Here is a 20,360-nt window from a genome sequence, read left to right on the forward strand (position 1 = left end):
TGGATAGCGCGGTATTATGGACCGTCCATATCGAACTCTCACTTACGTGGACGCCATCGGATCCCAGTACAAGACATGGTGGCCCATGCTAACTAGTTATTTCTACGCGAAAATTGTACGCGTAAAATATACGCGATGTAGTATTTTAGGGCGGGGGTCTTTATGTTTAATTTCCTTCCTCACTCTACTCGTTCTCTTCCTTTCATTCGTCCCGGCGATTCCTACTGCAACTCTCGCGATCACCTTGTCACAAAGTCGCGATTGCTTTGGGGATCCAGCGGAAGCGATGAGCATCTTGTTCGCTGGGGAGCTTGATCGGCAAAAACGGTATGGATCTGAGTGCTCGATCAATTTTTGTTCTGTTGTGCTTCGTTTTCCTGTTGCTTGTGCTTGTTGGACTTGGCTTTGCGTGGAAAGTGATCGTTTCCCTTGTCGGTTTGTGGCATTTGGATGCGCACACGGATCAATCGGAGAGGATGAGGGTGCACGTCACGTACGATTAGTATCTGTTTAACTTTTTCTAGGAGGGCTAGAACTTAGATTAGGTTGGATTCATGAGGTGTGGATCAAAGGTTTCGATTCTATCTCCATGTTTTGTTGTTTTCTGAAATCTGAGCTTCATTGTGCATAGGAATTGGGAAGTTGTCTTAAAATGGATTGAAAAGGAAAGTGCAAGCGTTTTTTCTAGCATTACAACTTTCTTCGCTTCCTGTTCTTATCAATTGATTATAGTGTTTTTGGAGGTGGGATAGAGAGCAGAACAGAATGAAGAATGCATGAAAAATTCTAGTTGTATTTCTTTGAAATTCTTTTTTGGCTTTTCGATCTGGCTGAGATCAAATCTCAGAGATTGATGGTTAAGTCATAATGATGCACTGAATTTATGTTTGGTGGGCTTAGAGACTAGAGGCAAAGGCCAAGACAGAGAAAGTAAGCAAGCCGATGCAATGCTTATTTTCTTTGATTTACGTCTGTTAATTTTGAGGAAAAGAAAGATGTTTGTTTGTTTGTTTCCATACTTTCTCTTTAAAAAAAACATAATGTTCATTGATACGGCATGTTGTGAGTGATCCTAAAAGTAATGTGGGATTGATAGTTAAAATGATGTGACGGTCAAAGTCAATGTGAGGTGACAGTCAAAGTCCGAGTATACAATATATGAACGAACCACCTCTCAGAAACAAGGTTTCCCACATAAACTCGGGCAGCCACATAGCCGGTCGGACTTACGAGGCCCAACTCCCCACTTCTCTAATGTAAAGTTCTCAGCATAAACCCAGTTGGCCCTAGGTCCAACTCCCCACTTCTCCAATGTAAGTTTTTCAACATAAACCCGGCCAACCCGAGCGTCGGTCGGACTTACGGAGCCCAACTCCTTACTTCTCCAATGTAAGATTCTCAGCATAAACCAGGTCAGCCCCAGCGCCGATCGAACTTACACGGCCCAGCTCCTCACTCTTCTAATGTAAGGTTCTCATCATGAACCTGATCGGCCCCAGCGTTGGTCGAACTTACGGAGCTTAACTCCCCACTTCTCCAATGCAAAGTTCTCAGCATAAATTCGGTGACCCAGCGTCGGCCGGACATACGAGACTCAGCTCCCCACCCCTCATAAACACGACCTCCAGATTTAATTCCTCATTTCTCCTAGGCGCAGCTCCCAGCCTATATCCGCCCAGCCCCAGAGCCGATCAGACCTCCAAACTCAATTCCTCATCTCTCCTGGGCGCAACTCACAGTTACATCCACTCGGTCTTAGAGTCGGTCGGATCTCCTCTAGGAGACAACATTGTGATGGAATTGTAACAACTTGTCAGAGAATAACAGCTATTCACCAAAAAATATTCTCTTATTATGGCATAAGGAAGACTGTCGTACATTTTTCATCACATGACATATTTTGACACTAGAGATTCTCTACCGTCTCATTATTACAGAGGTTATAAGAGGTGGTATAAAAAGGGGTCCTTTCCATTGGTCAGGTATGCTCAAACACTTATGCTCACGCGTACGCGCGCACACACATCCATACTAATGTTCTATTATTCATCTTTTTCTGCATTTTTCAGCCTGATCCTGTCGGGAAGCTGAGAAGACGAACCTGCCGGAATGACGTGTCTGGAAGGTTGACCGCATCCCCATGACCCAGTGGCGAGCTGTCTTCTGCATTGACCAAGTCGCCTTAAGCCCTATGGTCAGCAATCCCTGCAGCCAGCGACCGGGTTGCCCCGATCTCTGGTTCCTCGATGCTCGAGGTGGGTCCCACGAATATATAAGCATCCACATGATAACAGGACAATAAGATAAGTACAAAATGAATACGGTGACGTATCCTGGCTCCGGGGGGGCGCCCTCGGATGGATGGATGAGCTAGTCGAGGCGCTGATCGAGTCGCCGCGGTCGTGAGGAGTAGGTAGATGCCTGCCAGATGAGTAGCTGGCCCCGGTGGCTAGAAGCCGGACACGATACGAATCCGCAAGGCAACGGACGACCTGACTACAACCTAGGCTCGTAGGCCGACATGCAACAGCGGCACGAAGGCCGGACACCATATCGGCCCGTAGGCCGGAATGGACAAATAGTACGATACCTGGGCATTCGAACGGCAGCTGCCCGAAGGGCGCCGGAGGAGGCTGTCTGGAGGCGTCGGTAGCGGCACTCGCAGCCACTATAGGCTGTGGTGGGTGCCGGAAGGAGCGGCGGCAGGCACTGTGAGCTGTGGTGGGTGCTGGAAGGTGCGACGGCAGGCGCTGTGAGCTGCGGCAAGAGCCGAAGGGAGCGGCGGCAGTCGCTGTGAACTGCAGTGGGTGCTGGAAGGTGCGGCGGCAGGTGCTGTGAGCTGCGGTGGGTGCCGGAAGGAGCGGCGGCAGGTGATGTGAGCTGCGGCGGGTGCCGGAAGGAGCGGCGGCAGGCGCTGTGAGCTGCGGGTCGACCCCTATGGCTGTGCGAGGGAAAGGAGAGCTTCCTCCTCTCTGCTCCTGGTGGCTGTGGCGAGAGAAGGAGAAGTAGAGGCGGCGGTCCGGTCCTTTGGCGGCGACGGCCGGCGAGAGAGGAATGTTCCACCTCCTTCCTCTCTATGGCGGCGGCGGAACCAACCCCCCTCCTGGTGGTGGCGGTGTCCAGCAAAAGCACGAACCGGCCTCCTCCTGGTGGAGAACAGTGCTCCTCTTACCCTCACCATGTGAAAATACCCCTTTGCCCTTCCCTTCCTCCCTAATCCCTCCTATGTCCTAAGCTTCGTCCACATCACAAGCCTCCCCTTTAAGTCTAGTCGAAGGAGGCGCGAGTCCGACTGACTGGACCAAGCCCTAAACAGAATCACTACCAAACGCGAAACCATTGGGCTCGTCTTATCATGTTAAACGAGTAGTTATGGCGATGTCGAGCAAATGACTCAAATAGCATCGAGCAAACAACGAGAAATAATGCCACGTCGGCAGCCGGAACGATGCCGAGAGAGCGACAGAACACGATGACGAGCGGGCGGCAAAATGTCCAGCTAGCGACGAGTAAAATGATAGTAGCTGAGCGACACGCGAGATGCTGAGTGGACCGAGCGAACGAGTAGGCGATCCCGAACGAGCGACTGAGAAAATGTCGACCAATAGATCGTAAAATGCTGACCGAACCATCTAGCGAATGTTGAGCGTTCGATCAAGTAGTTCAAGTGTCTGGCCGAACGAACGGCTGAGTGATCATAAACTGCCGCTCGGATTGTCGTAAAATGCGACCGAGAGATCGAGCGAGAGGCAAAGAAGCGCTGGGCAGGCGTGGAGCCTGAAAATTGAACGGGAACATAGCCCGTGAAATCGAGTGCGAACGGAGATGAAAGTCGTGAGCCGAACGGGCGTATCGCACGTGAACTGAACTGAAGTGTAACCCGTGAATCAAGGGCGCGTGGAAGCGAAAGTCGTGAGCCGCACTGGTGCATCGCACGCGAAACCGAAACGGAAGTCGTGAGCCAAACGGGCGCAGAGCCTATGAGATATCCTGGTCCGAGACCGGTGAAGGCCACTCGACCCCGAAAGGGAGAGATAGATGTTCGTGAAAACTGCTCGACCCCTGATGGGATCAGGGGGAGGTAGATGTTAGTGATGACTACTCGACCCCTGATGGGGGAGGTAGATGCTCGTGAAGACTGTTCGACCCCTGATGGGGGAGGTAGATGCTCGTGATGACTGCTCGACCCCTGATGGGGGAGGTAGATGCTTGTGATGACTGCTCGACCCCTGATGGGGGAGGTAGAATATCCGATGCTCTGATAAGCTGGTCGGTGAAGACGCGGGTTTAAGGTCGCTGCTCGACCGCCGATGACGCGAGGGTTTAAGGTCGCCGCTCGACCGCCGATGACGCGAGGCTTTAAGGTCGCCGCACGACCGCCGATGACGCGAGGGTTTAAGGTCGCCGCTAGACCGCCGATGACGCGAGGGTTTAAGGTCGCCGCTCGACTGCCGATGATGCGAGGGTTTAACGTCGCCGCTCGACGGTCTTCTTCTACATCGAGCCCGTGGCTCGGATAATATACGCCCGGTCGATCGGCACGGGGTTTTCAGCATCGAGCCCGTGGCTCGAATAATATACGCCCGGTCGATCGGCACAGGGTCTTCGGCATCGAGCCCGTGGCTCGGATAATATACGCCCGGCCGATCGGCACGGGGTCTTCGGCATTATACGCCCGGCCGATCGACACGGGGTCTTCGGCATCGAGCCCGTGACTCGGATAATATACGTCCGACCGCTCGGCACGGGGTCTTCGGCATCGAGCCCATGGCTCGGATAATATACGTCCGACCGCTCGGCACGGGGTCTTCGGCATCGAGCCCGTGGCTCGGATAATATACGCCCGATCGATCGGCACGGGGTCTTCGGCATCGAGCCCGTGGCTCAGATAATATACGCCCGACCGCTCGGCACGGGGTCTTCGGCATCGAGCCCGTGGCTCGGATAATATACGCCCGGCCGATCGGCACGGGGTCTTCGACATCGAGGAACATTGACAGATCAAATAACTGAAAGAATATAACGGAAAAACTGACCTACCGACCAACTGAGGATCTGACTCCGTTCCTCGACTCCCTAATACCCGTGGAGTGAGGAGAATATGATATACTTTTCAGAATCTACCGAGGTTATGAGGATGACAGAAAGTTTCGGCATCGTCCATCTCCATGTTCCAGACCAGGTGTGTTCCCACAGACGACGCCAATTTGATCCTGTCGGGAAGCTGAGAAGACGAACCTGCCGGAATGAAATGTCTGGAAGGTTGACCGCATCCCCATGACCCGGTGGCGAGCTGTCTTCTGCGTTGACCAAGTCGCCTTAAGCCCTATGGTCAGCAATCCCTGCAGCCAGCGGCCGGGTTGCCCCGATCTCTGGTTCCTTGATGCTCGAGGCGGGTCCCACGAATATATAAGCATCCACATAATAACAGGACAATAAGATATGTACAAAATGAATACGGTGACGTACCCTGGCCCGGGGGGGCGCCCTCGGATGGATGGATGAGCTAATCGAGGCGCTGATCGAGTCGCAATGGTCGTGAGGAGTAGGTAGATGCTTGCCAGATGAGTAGCTGGCCCCGGTGGCTAGAAGCCGGACGCGATACGGATCCGCAAGGCAACGAACGACCTGACTACAACCTCGGCTCGTAGGCCGACATGCAACAGCGGCACGAAGGCCCGACACCATATCGGCCTGTAAGCCGGAATGGACAAATAGTACGATACCTGGACATTCGAACGGCAGCTGCCCGAAGGGCACCGAAGGAGGCTGTCTGGAGGCGTCGGTAGCGGCACTCGCAGGCACTATAGGCTGCGGTGGGTGCCGGAAGGAGTGGCGGCAGGCGCTGTGAGCTGCGGTGGGTGTTGGAAGGTGCGACGGTAGGCGCTGTGAGCTGCAGCAAGCACCGGAGGGAGCGGCGGCAGTCGCTGTGAACTGCGGTGGGTGCTGGAAGGTGCGGCGGCAGGCGCTGTGAGTTGCGGTGGGTGCCGAAAGGAGCGGCGGCAGGCGCTGTGAGCTGCAGCGGGTGCCGGAAGGAGCGGCGGCAGGCACTGTGAGTTGCGGGTCGACCCCTGTGGCTGCGCGAGGGAAAGGAGAGCTTCCTCCTCTCTGCTCGTGGTGGCTGTGGCGAGAGAAGGAGAAGTAGAGGCGGCGGTCCGGTCCTTTGGCGGCGACGGCCGGCGAGAGAGGAATGTTCCACCTCCTTCCTCTCTATGGCGGCGGCGGAACCAGCCCCCCTCCTGGTGGTGGCGGTGTCCAGCAAAGGCACGAACCGGCCTCCTCCTGGTGGAGAACAGTGCTCCTCTTAAGAGCAAAAACCCTTACCATGTGAAAATGCCCCTTTGCCCTTCCCTTCCTCCCTAATCCCTCCTATGTCCTAAGCTCCGTCCACATCACAACCGATTACTGCTCTGACTTGAGCATCAGAGTGTTTGCACCAGGAACCCTCTCCGTGGTTCTCACTCTCACGTCCAATTGGCTATGTATGTGGTATGCACAAGTCCACAACTCCCAGCTCCAGGTTCACAGCTCCCAGCTCGAATGCTCTCCTCTATCAATATTCTAGCCACCTCACTAGTCTCTCTGTCTACTCAACTTCCGGAGAGGATCATTCACTTTTACTCTTTTATTTCTCTCGGAACAACACAACCTTACACTCTTTGTAGACTTGAGGAGGAAACTTCGTTTAACTTGCTTTTGCTCAGAAGTTTTGGAGGTTTGGCAATTTGCACTCTTAATATTTTCAACTAGGCTTTAGATTGAAATTGGAGGTTTCGACAATTGTACTCTTAAAATTTCTTATATTTATTTGGTATGATAATTTTACTTTATCCATGAAATTCAGCAAAAATTACAAGACACTCATCTTTGGTGATTTTTACTAATGGAAAGTTATCCATTAACAAAATTTGCAAGGTTTTCGCAATCTATTGTTGTAGCCTTGATAAGGAATTTATCACCATCTTTTCACCTCAACTTATTGTTACTTTGCTATGCACAGGAATTGCAGTTGCAAGTTGTGAATTTCTCTCTTTTGTCACTGATGGATAGTCTATCTATGAAAATTTTTTCTTCATTTTGATATAAAGATACTATTGTCTTCAATTGTTACTTCAATTATCTATATTTTGGAGATACCCAAGTTGAGAAGTCTTGATTGATATGCCTACAAATATCTTCCAATGATGTTCCTAAATAAAAGTCTTTACTAACTTCAAGCTCATTAGAAAGCATCTGAACACTAGAACACACTCCAAGGGTGTCATTTACCGACTGTGTGTGATTCAGATTCAAGTATGAGTATCTAACATTAATGCAAATATCTGTTAAACATTCCATTGATACAATTTTTTTATTGATGATCAGTAAAAATATTGAGTATCCACGACACAGATACTGAGGGGATAAGTTGAAAAATCCAAATATCAAAGTACTTCATACACTAGCAATTGCTAGTGCTAGCATTTCAATCTTACTGAATTTGCCACATTCCTTGTTATTAGCCTCTGTTGACTGTGTCTAATTGTCTCTTAAATATGTTAGAATTGGGGGCTCCAATAAAGTGGATCTCCTTGTGTGTGTAACCTATCTTTTTATGATGGGCTAAAGATATATGTTATTATATAAATAGAGTTACGATTTGATAAAAAAAAATAGAGAGAGAGAGAGGCACATGCACATAAAGCTTTTCTTTTCTCTTCCCATCCAAAATTAAAAGTAATTTTCTATATAACTATGTAAAATTTAAGCTCCTAGGCTACAATAAAATGGTAAGACGCTTCCATAATTAATAAGGTATTTATTGGCTGATTCCTAACTACAGTGTATGTACTGTAAAATTAATTTTCTCCTGTGAGAAGATAATGTTGGAAAGTTGGTTATGGAGTGACAAACCGTTCATGCTTCTGGATTTATTTTTGATGGTTGATAAAAAATTATCGGTTTGAGCAACTAATACCTAGATTCAAAAAATACACTTCTAATTTAAGCATTTTTTAGTAATTCAACGTGAGCAATATTGTTGGGTTTCTAAGGATCACAATATATCTTTCAAGTAAAGAACACTGGTGCAAGATTGTTATGGTTGAAATCCTTGAGAATTTTGATATTGAGGTTTGTAAAAGAAAGGATGATCCTTTTGGATTTGTTGTACATAATAGAGGTTGTTTTCTAACTTGGACTCATAACCTAGGTCACAAGGTAGACGTATTACCGTTACATTAAGACTCTTCTTCGATATTAAAATTCATAAAGGGTAATACCGTGTACAAAACATCCTTCAATACAAGGTCGTTATAATAGGTCAATTATACGTAATCTTATTCTACTTGACAAGATGTTTTCGAAACTCAAACTACCTTTAAATCATACTATAGTAACTTTACCATTACCGAGCCAATAGGAAGGTTCAGGGGTAAATTTTGGTTCAGTGTCTGTTCATTTTAGTTTTCCCCCAGTGTATCTATATTTGCTTGGCATTAGCAGAACATTGTTCTTGATTGATGAACCAGCAGAATCGACTATACAATCCCCATCTGTGAATCAAAGAATGAAAAGAGCAAAAAGAAATTCTTAATCATCGTCTTTATTGCAATTGTTATGCTAATTCTTTCACTAGTTCTTCCACCAGCGACTGAAGCATCTCGTCTCCGACCTGCAGGCCCAGCTCCTCCTCCTCCTCGTGGAAGCATCTCCAGTGTCCGTCCTTCTCCATCTCCCTCAGGGTGGCTGCCTCCCCGTGGCCGCTGTGCTGCTCCGCCTCCCCCCGCAGCCGCCCGTCGATCCACCGCCTGGCGGAGCAGAGCATCTCCGTCGTCGTCGTTGCACCCTGCCGCAGTCGCTGCCTCAATGAGATGACGACGCCGCCCGCTTTGCCGCCTTGGATGAAGAAGTCCAGCAGAAGCTTCTCCCCGCCGCGAGGCGGCGGGTTGGCCTTCAGCCGGCCAAGCAGCTCCCACGCCCGCTCCTCCTCCTCCTCCTCCTCTTCGTATTCTCCGTCCGACGACCGGGAGCAGCACTCCGCCGCGTGGTCCAGCTCCGCAAGCATTTCGAACCGTCGGATCCGGTGCAGCAATTGCTCCGTCGTCCCTACACCACACGGTAGCACTGCGTCATCATAACAAACCATACAAAAAATAACACATCTCATTTTGCCCCCTAAACTTCTCAAAATCGTCCAATTCACCTGCCAGTCACACATCAAAATATGATATTTTCTCAAAATATATTTTCTTGTGCTGTAGCAGGCCAACAAGATATAGAGGAAGAAATTGACGTGATTTAATAGCGCGGGCCCTACTCAATCAAAGAATCCAAAGAAATTGTTCTTGCGGTGTCGATACAATACAACCAGGTACGGCTTCACACCTTCAAATCTCATCAATTATTTTTTCCCCCCACTTAAATAGTTCATTATTTCATTGTTTTTAAAAAATATATATTTTAAAACCAATCGTAGCCTTACTTTCAATGGAGTCGAGGCTTCTATAGAACTCCTCTTCCTCTTCATCCTCCTTCAGTATCAAAACTGGACCCGGTCCAACCTTTCCGTCGACTTCCTGTTTAACAATAAGAATAAGAGCTACATAAATTAGATAATGAAATTGAGTCAAACCGGGTCGAGCACGATTGGACCACAACTCCGGTCCAGTCCGTGGGAGTAAAAAAAGACGAGACCAAAAACCGTGCACGCATGCCACGGTCCCCACTCTTTCTGCGGACAGACGCAGAAAAAAGATAAGAGAATACTATTCATCATTATTAATGGAATATTAACTTACATTACATCAATCCCTATCCTAAACTTTCCGCCGGGCCTCTCGATTAATTACTAATTACGCGCTTAGTTATGTGTAGCAGTGTCTGTTGGTTTTCCGTTTGGAAGCCTCTAATGATGGTTATAGGATTCATTAGGGTGGATTTGGAGAGGCCCGTCGACGATTTTATGGTATTAAAGCGCTGGAAAGCAGCGCACCTAATTGTGGCTTTGGGGCCCCTAAATAATGGAGGGAGCATTGTTTGTCAAATGTGGGGCCGATGGTGCAAAATTAGCGAATTTTAAGGGGTGATGTGAAGTTTTGTAAGATGTGGGTTTCGTTACTCACCGTCGCCGGCGAGGGGGTGGCGGTGGTGCTGGCGATGGTGGCTTCTTCTTCTTCGTTTTCTGATGGCTGCGACGACGATGAGGGGGATGACGAGTATTCTTTCTTGGTTTCGCCGGAGGCGGTGGCTGGGTCGTAGGCGAGGACAGGGGAGGCGGCGACCGGCGACACGAATCGGAGGGGCTGCCACCGGACGGGGTTCGCCCACGTGGCGTCTTCGACTGTGGCGGATTTCAGCTCCGCCTCCGGCCTCTGTTTCTTCCTCTTCCAGGAGAGCACCGAGAAGGCGGTGCGCTCCGAGCGCGCCGCCTGCAGGCAGCGCCTTTTGACGGCCTCGATGACGGCGGAGAATTTACCGAGCGCATTCCCGTTGGCCGTCTCCGCGTCTTGGACGGCGGCGCTTCTCCCGGCCGTCTTCTTGCGAAGTTCGCCGTCGAGGAGGCTACGGACGGTGACAACGTCGCCGCCGCCGAGCACGAGGCCGTCGTCGTCGTCGTGGTCGAGCTCCAGGTACTCCTTGAGCATGAGCGGCTTCAGCGCCACCATCGGCGTCGTCATCGATCGAATTGAGGGGGCGGAGGAGGGCGCCGCACGAGGAGGAGGAGGAGGAGGAGCTTCGTCGGCGATTCGATTGCTTCACGCCATGGGCGAAAGCTGGGTGGGCTTCGTCTTGTTCGACGGCATTTATTAATGGCCGAGCTTCTCCCCCACACTTTGAGTTTATTTACTCCACTGAATCGAGATAACATTTATTTATTTTCTAAAAAATATTTTTAAAATCCTTTTATTATCAATATTTATTGTATTACTTTGAATTAAATTATCATCTAAATCGTCCACTTATTACTAACAATAAAGAGCATTATTTTAACAATAATTCTAGACTTTCCTTTCCCTCAGCTGTTAAAACATTCTCGGAAGAGTAATTAGCAGTCAAATTGTCGTTAATAGTTGGGCAAAATTCAAAAACGCTTCTTGTTATTGAAATTCTTAATGTTGCATCCATCTTTTATTTTTTTTTAAATTAAAAGAGCTTCTCACTAATCCCTATATAAAATGACGGCGGTCCTCATATTGTAATAACTATAGTTTTTTTAATTGTTACCATAGTTATAACCGTTATAGCTATGGTTTCTTAATTGTTACTGTAGTTATAACCGTTACAGTTTAATAGTTTCTTTGTTACCTGCTATAACTATGGTAATAATTATGGTTTCATAACTATTATAAAGTGAATTTATCATATTTATACAATTGATGGATCGATTTAATATGTATGGTAAAAGATAATAATATGGAACAGCTTATTTGAGGGCAGTTTGTTATTTTCGAAGACAACGGGCGCCTATGATAAAAATTAAAAGGACGTCAGTCTTACTGTTAAAAAAAATAGGGCTTCTTTGATTTTTGCCCTTAATACTTTGAAATAAAGGTGGTACGAGACAAGTGAAGTGAAATAATAGCAGCTCAGCCTCGTGTGGCTTTGTTTGGAGAACCTTCATCGACATTGATGGGTTTGTCTTCTTCGATTTAAGTTCTGTTTTTTTAAAAAAATTTATTTGTGTATTATAATTTTTACTGTTGTTTTTTTTCTATTTCAAATTAATTATCATTGTTTTCTACTGTTATAATATTAACATGCATCCTTTTAAGCATGTAAGTATTGGATTATATTTGATTTTAATCATTGATTTTAGTGCCAGTAACTTGGGTTAAATCATCGTACGATAAATTCGATTAACTAAGTTAGACGAGTAAATTCGATTAACTAAGTTAGACGAGTTGGTTAGTGGATTCAATTATGAGTTAGATGAGCTGAATGATATGGACGAATCGAATAGATTGTTATATCGAATCGAAATAAGTTTAAAATTAAGTAGATTTATATGATTTTATATGGACATAAAAGGTGATTATGACTAATGCTAGATGGAATAAGACAAGGGTAAGGTTGCAAACATTGACAAGTATTTTTAGATCACGAAACAAGTTTTCATTCATAAATCCCAACATCACATGAGAGGTTTTACATATCACCATGAATTGATGGCCGACCAAATCATGCATCCTTTTTCTTTCATTAATAAAGAATACAAAAAATGAGGAGCAAAAAAACTTTAACATATTCCAATTATATATATATGGGTAAAAATCAAAAGACACTCCAAATGGAACAAAACATCAAATGAATGTCTCTTTATTAAAATAAATAAATAAATGTGTCTTTTCAGTAATTTTATTTTGAAAATATCTTTTGATCCAATATTGTTGTAGTAATTATCGATAGCTACTACAATATGTAAAAGTTATCGAATAACTATCACAATGTGTAGATGCTATCAAATAGTTGCTACCATCACTAGTTGCTATAACATGTTTAAGATGAGTTTAGGGTTTACACTGTGTAAAAATTACCAAATAGATACTACATGCATAAATTACTCGGTAGTTGCTACAACATGCTTAGGGTGAGTTTAGAATTTAAGACTTAGGATTTAGAGTCTATGAACACTATTATATCAAAATATTATTTACCTACTTGATCAAAATTATTTAAATTTAATCAAAATCACTTTCAAATAGTTGTAAAAGCTATTATGTAGTTGTTACAATCCTAAAGTTCAAATCCTAAATTTATCATAAATATATTGTAGCACCTACTATTAGCTTCTATATATTGTAACAACTACTCGTTAGTTTATGTATAGCGTAAACTCTAAATCCTTAATCTTAAACTCACTTTAAACACATTATAACAACTACTAGGTAGCTTCTATACGTTGTAATAGCTATCAGTAGTTGCTATAATAGCACTGGGTCACAGGGATATTTTTGAGAGGTTAACCCATAGATGTCAATATAGGAACCCAACTTAGAAGGTTACCCCTTTAGGATGGGATCTTGGATGGAGAAGAAGGTATAGGCATATCCTTCAAAATCCAAGGGTGTATATATATATATATATAATTAAAAAATATATTAATTATTAAATATTTATATTATCAATTTACCCTCCTATAATATTACTTCTCCTCATCAATCCACTTTCGTATCTCTTTCTCACTAGTGAAGAAATTTATTATGAAAAATAAATTGAATATTTATAAACAAATTTAGTGTTCATGATAATAGTTTATTTTTTTCATTCAATATACACCAGATCAATTATATAAATAAACTTGAACATATATGTATTCAGTTTGTTAATATTCACGAGCATATTAATCATATTCATCAATAAAATTCTTATCAATGTGTTAAATAAATATTTAAAAAATTTAAAATGAATAAATAAATTTATATTATCAATCTCAATAATTAATCAAATAAGTTTAAAATGTAAAAATTTAAAATAATTAAATAAATTTGAATTGAGTGTTCGATAGTAAGTTTAAATTAAGCTTGAACTATGGTCAAACTCATAAAAAAAACAGAGAAAACAAAATAAATCAAGTCAAGATTGAGATTTAGGTAGTGTTTGGTTAAATGATGAGAATGACTATGAGTATGAATTTGATAGTAAAGTAGAATGAGAATGAGAATAGAAATAAAATTCACATAATTATATGGGTTCGGTTGATTCCCATAAATTTAGAAATCATTCTAAAATTGTCATTCCTAAATATATAATTTAAACATTATCTTTTACTATTATTTTATTCCCTGATTCTCAAATTCATCAACCAAATACCCCCTTAATTCATTTTAAGTTTAACTTGATTTGGTGAGATTATTAAACATCACAAAATTGACTCGGTTTGACTTTGACTTAACTCTTTTATAGTCCTACTTTTATCTTGACTTCAAGCTCCATTTGAGATAAGAGCCATGAGATCCGATACAAAGTCATTAAGATCAAAATTATTTATTATTATTGTACAAAATAAATATTTTTTAAAGATAAGATTAATAATAGTAGAGACGCTCGGGCAGTTCTTAAATATTCAGTTCAATTCTCGATTACTGTGTACCGTATAAATTTTCTAAGATGAAAAATTAGGACCTTGACTGTTAGACAAGGAATTAATTGTGTTTTTGGATTATTGATGATAATAATAAGATTCTATTATTTATCTGACGATAAAAAGGGGAACGCTGAGTTACACTTCCAGGTTCCCGTGCGCTCTTTTCGTCCGCTCGTGTGCGTCTCGAGCGTCGACAACAAGATCTGTGCGTATCGACAAGATCTATGTCGGTGTCGGAAATCTAAAACAAAATCTGTCGATCGGCGATTGCGAATTTAGCGAGGGTGTCGAAATGTCTGCACGTGGAAACCTCAAAAAATATTTTCAAGTATTCTTTTTTTATTTCAATGTCTCATATTTAATTAAATTTGTTTTCAAATCAATTCGAAGTATTAATTCGAGATACATGTAGATTTTAATAGATCCAATAATCTCTCCCACAAGTTATTTTGGCAATGTCCGACCCCTAGAAATCATTCTTTAACAACTTCCAAATGAAGAAATTAAATTACTTTTCCCACAACAAAAATTCTAATTGTTCTTTTGCAAATATGCATATTTTGTTAAATACAAAGCTACAAACTTCGAATTAGCAAAAGCTCAAAATCTCATCCTATATCGGCTACTTGAGTTATAGGGTGCTCTAGTGCCGCACGAATTGTCTAGTGTCGTCGCCTGACTGTCTTCCATAAGGATTACTCGAGCTGATACCGTGTCGACTGCCATCAGTTCGGCGCATCTTCTTCCTGAACTTGGAAGCACTGCTTTCCAAATCCAAGTTCACCTTTGGAGGCGAGGTAAAGCAGAATGAAGCAGCTACATCCTGTTAAGCAACTCAAACATGAGACATTTATTTTTTTTAAAAAAAAATACCAAAATATTTAAGTTGCGCGCGATACCTTGAGATTAAGTTGGTGTACATTGAAAACATTCTTCATAGAATGTGAATTGTAGGCCAAGATGTATGTCCTATATGCATCCTTAGCTGATTGGTGCAAAAAGTAGTTTTCTCCAACTATTTTCTCCTAAACCCATTCGAAGAGTTCAATTTACGATCACAAATATATACTACGCATACATTAACATGTTCGCTTAAGACTGTTACCAGATGAGATTGCAGGTTCGGCACCTTCTTTTCATTGAACTCGTACTCTTTGACAGGAACCTTTGCTTCCTATCAGAGTCGATATCGAATTGATTACCACACTATCGCAGAAGACTAGGAAAATGTTTATGCGGGGAAATGTACCTTCAGATAGATTAGAAATTGCAACTCTTCGGGCAGTAGGAAAAGCAAAGCATTTCCCTTACTACCTTCCCCTCGGGCTGTACGACCGACTCTGTGAATGTACTCCTGAAAATGAATGTGAATCGAGAAAAGCTAAATGATATGTTCGACATGGGAAGACGAGTAGCGGAGTAGGGTACCGTGCCATTTGGTTAAACTCGCACCTTTGGTTCATCAGGAGGATCATATTGCACAATCCAGTCCTATGGCCAATCAACAAGATGTGGCATTAAGATTAGACAATGCATGAATATAAAAGCAAAGTTTAACTTACCACAGCAGGAATATCAAGTCCACGAGCAGCAACATCAGTGCAGAGCAGTATACCCTTTTCGGCTTTGCAGAACTCAAAGAATGTACTAGTTCGCTTCTGCTGCTTCTGCTTTCCATGGATATCGAGACAATCGACATGAATGTATCTGAGAAGCTCAGAATGGTACTTGACCGAATTGCACGAGGAGAAGAAGACCATTATCTTCTTCGAAAGGTTCCTCTTAAGAAAAGCATACAAGACCAGAAACCTTTTATTGCTAGGCACGACACAATAGCCTTGCTGCAACCCTTCGACGGTCACCTGAGAAAGATGAATTCGTGTCAACCTTGCTATTGACGAAACAACCGAGTAAAAACAATGATAAAATAAATCTGGAGATTACCTTCGACCTTCCATCATCAACACCTACATATACAGGTTTTTCCTTAAATGACAAGTTCGCAAAATCCTCAACCTGCAATTTTTTTTATAAGTTAAAGAAAATGAAAACCAAAATGATTATGAATAGTAGTTAGAAAGAAATGGAAACCTGCTTAGTTTGGGTAGCTGTAAATAGAGCAGTTTGCCTTGTCTGCGTATTAGGGAGTGAATGTGATAATTATAAAACATGATGCCGACTTTGTAACACTCCTGTAATAACTATAAACCGAAGGGAACTAAATAGCATACCTTTGGCAGCCGCTTAAATATTTGCTTCATGTCTTCCTCAAAGTTAGCCTCCAATATTCGATCGGCTTCATCGATTATAAGAAACTACATTTGGTGCACCAACACCCAAAATTAGTATCTCAATGTCAAACAAAGGAGCATATGAAAATAATTATTGATCTCGTGGTTAGGATTAAACATGCTAGCAAATAATCATTAGCATGGATATGTGATAAGAGGAAACACGCAACTAGTTGGAGAACATAAGTAGAGCTCATTAATGCAAAAAAGAAATGAAACAACAGATCATTTAGTAAAAGGAACTCAATGAGTACTGAGGGCATTCAATGGAAAGATATACAATTTCAGTATGCAACCACTTCGAACTACATCCAGTCGCCTCCACTTTGCCATTCTAGTATCTTTCTCAATATGGCTAGCATGCTGTGCTGTGCTTAGTTACATTCAATTTCCAAAAACAGATTTCATAGAACAATGATAAATGAAATTTTCAAAAAACTCTGCTGCCAAAAAATGCAATACCAGAGTTCTGCGTGCTAAAAGAAAGAACAATTCCTCAATCCAATAGTCAACGGTTAAGGTATTGTTTAAATCAGTTCCTTACTACTTTTTCTGTTATCATTCCATATAATTGCATAATTTATCAAAACATAAATGACTAGGAACCAAAACACTGAAAACAAGAATAAGCCAATAATACAGATACATGGGATCAAATGCTTTACAAAAATAAACCATTTACCATTAAACTTTTGTAGATAAACCCTTTTGTGTTTTGAAGGTGATCCAAAAGTCTTCCAGGTGTAGCCACCAACAAATTTACTCCCTTAGCAAGGTGCTCAGCTTCTCCTCTTCTCCCAGCTCCACCTATAACCAAGCCAAGGCTTTGAGAATGGTGCTGCAAAAGATCCTTCGCGACAGCATGTGTCTGCCACACGAAAAATAAGTTAGCCAAGGGTTTTTTAAAGGCCAATAAACTCAACAAAATACACAAAAAAAGCCTATTCCAATAATATTGTTTGTTGCAACAAAATTTTAAAAGACTAATGTTGCCTTTCTCTATAAAACAAAACATCCATAATTTTTTTCGACAGTCATATACATAACTGAAATTGAAAATCAAGACATTTGAGAAAACAAATTACAGAATCAATAATAACGACAGTCTTACTTGAATTGCAAGCTCCCTGGTTGGACAGATAATGATCACCCCGGTCCCATTCCGAGGCATAAAATGAATGTTATGCAGCATTTCAACTGCAGGAATCAAGAAAGCAAGAGTTTTTCCTGAACCAGTTCTTGCTGCACCCATCACCTCCTTTCCAGCTAAGAGAGGTGGGATGGATCTGGATTGAATCTGCCATCACAATATGAGATATGGTAAACACAAAACAGTTCTAAAACTAAAAAATTACAAGGAAAAAAAATCATTAGCACAACAAAAAAAACATAATAAAAAAGATAGCTAGCTACATAATAGAAGGAAAATAAATGTTAGATGACCTGTGTCATGTGTTCAAAACCCATCTCTTGGATAGCCTTCATCGTGTGCTCAGAAAGGGGGAGCCTAGAGAAAGGCTCAGTGGTCAAGATCCCATGGCTCTTTTTAACCTTCTTAGTTGAAGGAATCCCCTCCACACCTTCTGCAACTTCATCTCCATTATTATCCCCATGTGTTTCCTGCTTGCCATCTGGGGACATATCATGGTTCCCTTCTACATTTAGTTCTTCCAATGGCGGCCCACCATCTTCGTCATTTATGGGGTTGGCCTCCTCTTGGTTGGGATCTGGTCTCTTCTTCCGTTTCTTGTCTGACTTCTTCATTTTAACGCCATCAACAAGCTCCTTGGCAGAAGGCATGGCAAGTGTTGTACAATAAAAAGGAGTTGGTTGCAGTACTTGCTTGTACTGACCCAAACGGTTGCTCAGTCAACAGCAGCTGATAAAAGGTATTATGATAATTAACATTTTAAAAGGAATAAGGTAGAAAATGGAGACATATATTTGGTCAAAAGCACAAATATCACTTCTACCAGTCGTGGAGAGGAACCTGGTTAGTGCTGATTTTCCTACTCACAAGCTTACGCACAACAATCATAAAAAAGTACTGTTTGAGTCTAAACCAAATAAAGTTAATTTTCAATGTAATTTTACATAATTTTGAAATTATGCATGATTGAGTTTGGTAATGTTTGAGCTTTATATTTCTGGTGTCAAGCACCAGCCAAGTTGAAAATCATATAGAGAACCTAGTAATTTCTACTTCAATAGCTACATTAAGTCAAATATGAAGTCAAACAGCTAAGAATTGTTTAGAGATGTATTAAGGCAACATATTTATGATGTTTAACTTTCTTAAGAATCAAGTAGGAGAGAACATTCACAACCCACTCCAGGAGAATTCAACAGTTCTGAGAAAGAGACAAGGACAATAAAAGTGATGGATATGATTTGGGCAATATGAAAAAGTATATTAAAATGATCGTCGCTGCCAGGACTGAAAAAAACTATACAAAAAAAGCACAGAATGTGGTGGTGCAAATAGAACTAAATAGTCGATGCCAACATCAAATCAAGGTAATTGTTCCAAGCAGATGCCAGCCTAACCAGTAAGAACAAGCATAATTTAACGATAGAAAGCTACACGCGTTGCTTAATGCAGAGTTTGCCAAAAGACAAAGAGAAGCATGGAAGCTGCTGAGGCTGTTAGACAAAAAAGAAAGGTTATGAAGCAAGTACCGTAGTTTTGGGGCAGAGAGAGACGAATACAGGAGAAGTGCGAGAGTCCACAGCACCAATTCACGATAAATACCAGCTTGAGCAGGCTCGTCGGAGAGGCGGCGGAGACGCACCCCGGAAGAGACCGGTGACGGAGCGACCAGGGACTGAGGAGGATGGCGGGGAGATGCGCTGCTGCAGCGGGAGGACGATTAGGGTTCAGAGCACTCAACATACTTCGAATTTGTAGTGCAATTGAAGCTCGGGGCCGAATAAACTTAACAGGCTTCAAAATGGGCCGATTTGTCAGTTACGTCGTAATTAGTCTGGCCCATATTTTAAGGGCAGTAAAAGGTCGACCGGGTTTTTCATGGGGCGGATTTTTTGGATCGCTTGTTTAGTCCAAGGAGGAGATGGTCTCTTTGCATACATTAGTAGGGATAAATAGTCCCCATCTATTTTATGAGTACATGTAAAGAGGTCATCCCCTGGACCGCAAAAAGCAGTTCAGAGGATCTGCTTTCACCACCAATGCCTACAGACCGAAAGCAGCGGCCGAGTAGGTGATGAAAAACGAGAGCAAATCCTCTGGACCACTTTTTGCAGTCCAGGGGATGGTTCATTTGCATGTATTAGTGGAATAGATGACCCCCACTCATAAAATAGGTGGTGATCATTCATCCCTGTCAATGTATGCAAAGGGACCATCCCCTGAACAAAAAAAAATGATCCAGAGGATCCGCCCCCTTGGGAGAGTAGATCCTCTGTACCACTTTTTACGGTTCAGGGGATGGTCTCTTTGCATGTATTGGTGAAATAGATGACCCTCACTTATAAAATAAGTGAGGACCATTTATTCCTACCAATGTATGCAAAGGGACCATCCTTGCGATCCAAGAGCAGATCCTCTGAACTGTCTTTTTGTGATCCAGGAGATGGTCTCTTTGCATGTATTGGTGGAATAGATGGTCCCTACTCATAAAATAGGCGGATACCATTCATCCCTATCAATGCATGCAAAGGGACCATCCCCAGACTGCAAAAAACGATCCAGAGGATCCGCCCCCGGGGTGAGAACAGATCTTCTGGACCGCTTTTTGCGATCCAGGAGATGATCCCTTTATATATATTGATAGAACAGATGGCCCCACTCATAAAATAAATGGGATCATTTATCTCTATCAATATATGTAAAGGGATCCTTCCTGTGGGTGGATTCATAAATTTGTTAATAAATTTCATTTTACTACTACAATTAATGGCATTCTATCATATGCCCTCTTAATCTGTATTTAAATGAACAAAATTATATACTTTATTTCAACTCATTAATATTTACAAATAAA

General features: G+C 42.9%; 3 protein-coding genes across 4 annotated transcripts; 1 reads left to right on the forward strand and 2 right to left on the reverse strand.

The window, feature by feature from the left end:
- Positions 1-16: 16 nt before the first annotated feature.
- On the forward strand, positions 17-8,795 carry LOC122041432. Of its 2 annotated transcripts, none has more exons than XM_042601107.1 (2): positions 17-327; positions 7,001-7,108. In XM_042601107.1, exons 1-2 carry the CDS (start codon positions 17-19, stop codon positions 7,020-7,022), a joined length of 333 nt encoding a protein of 110 aa, XP_042457041.1. In that variant the 3' UTR covers positions 7,023-7,108. The 2 variants fall into 2 exon arrangements, 1 of the variants encoding a protein (XP_042457041.1); XR_006128981.1 differs by lacking the exon at positions 7,001-7,108 and adding an exon at positions 8,660-8,795 and having other exon boundaries at positions 26-327.
- On the reverse strand, positions 8,478-10,801 carry LOC122041431. Its single transcript, XM_042601106.1, has 3 exons — positions 10,104-10,801; positions 9,464-9,557; positions 8,478-9,087 (listed from the first exon to the last, which is right to left on the reverse strand). The coding sequence occupies exons 1-3, from the start codon at positions 10,656-10,658 to the stop codon at positions 8,597-8,599; spliced, it is 1,140 nt and encodes a 379-aa protein (XP_042457040.1). The 5' UTR covers positions 10,659-10,801; the 3' UTR covers positions 8,478-8,596.
- A 3,743-nt stretch (positions 10,802-14,544) lies between these two features.
- On the reverse strand, positions 14,545-19,258 carry LOC122041433 (DEAD-box ATP-dependent RNA helicase 27-like). Its single transcript, XM_042601108.1, has 13 exons — positions 19,036-19,258; positions 17,800-18,235; positions 17,468-17,653; positions 17,039-17,224; positions 16,297-16,380; positions 16,157-16,198; positions 16,010-16,081; positions 15,628-15,927; positions 15,518-15,556; positions 15,315-15,419; positions 15,171-15,239; positions 14,965-15,090; positions 14,545-14,888 (listed from the first exon to the last, which is right to left on the reverse strand). The coding sequence occupies exons 2-13, from the start codon at positions 18,154-18,156 to the stop codon at positions 14,709-14,711; spliced, it is 1,746 nt and encodes a 581-aa protein (XP_042457042.1). The 5' UTR covers positions 18,157-18,235; positions 19,036-19,258; the 3' UTR covers positions 14,545-14,708.
- Between the last annotated feature and the right edge of the window lie 1,102 nt (positions 19,259-20,360).

The sequence above is a fragment of the Zingiber officinale genome, chromosome 2A, assembly GCF_018446385.1.
Source record: "Zingiber officinale cultivar Zhangliang chromosome 2A, Zo_v1.1, whole genome shotgun sequence".
Classification (NCBI taxonomy): Eukaryota; Viridiplantae; Streptophyta; class Magnoliopsida; order Zingiberales; family Zingiberaceae; genus Zingiber; species Zingiber officinale.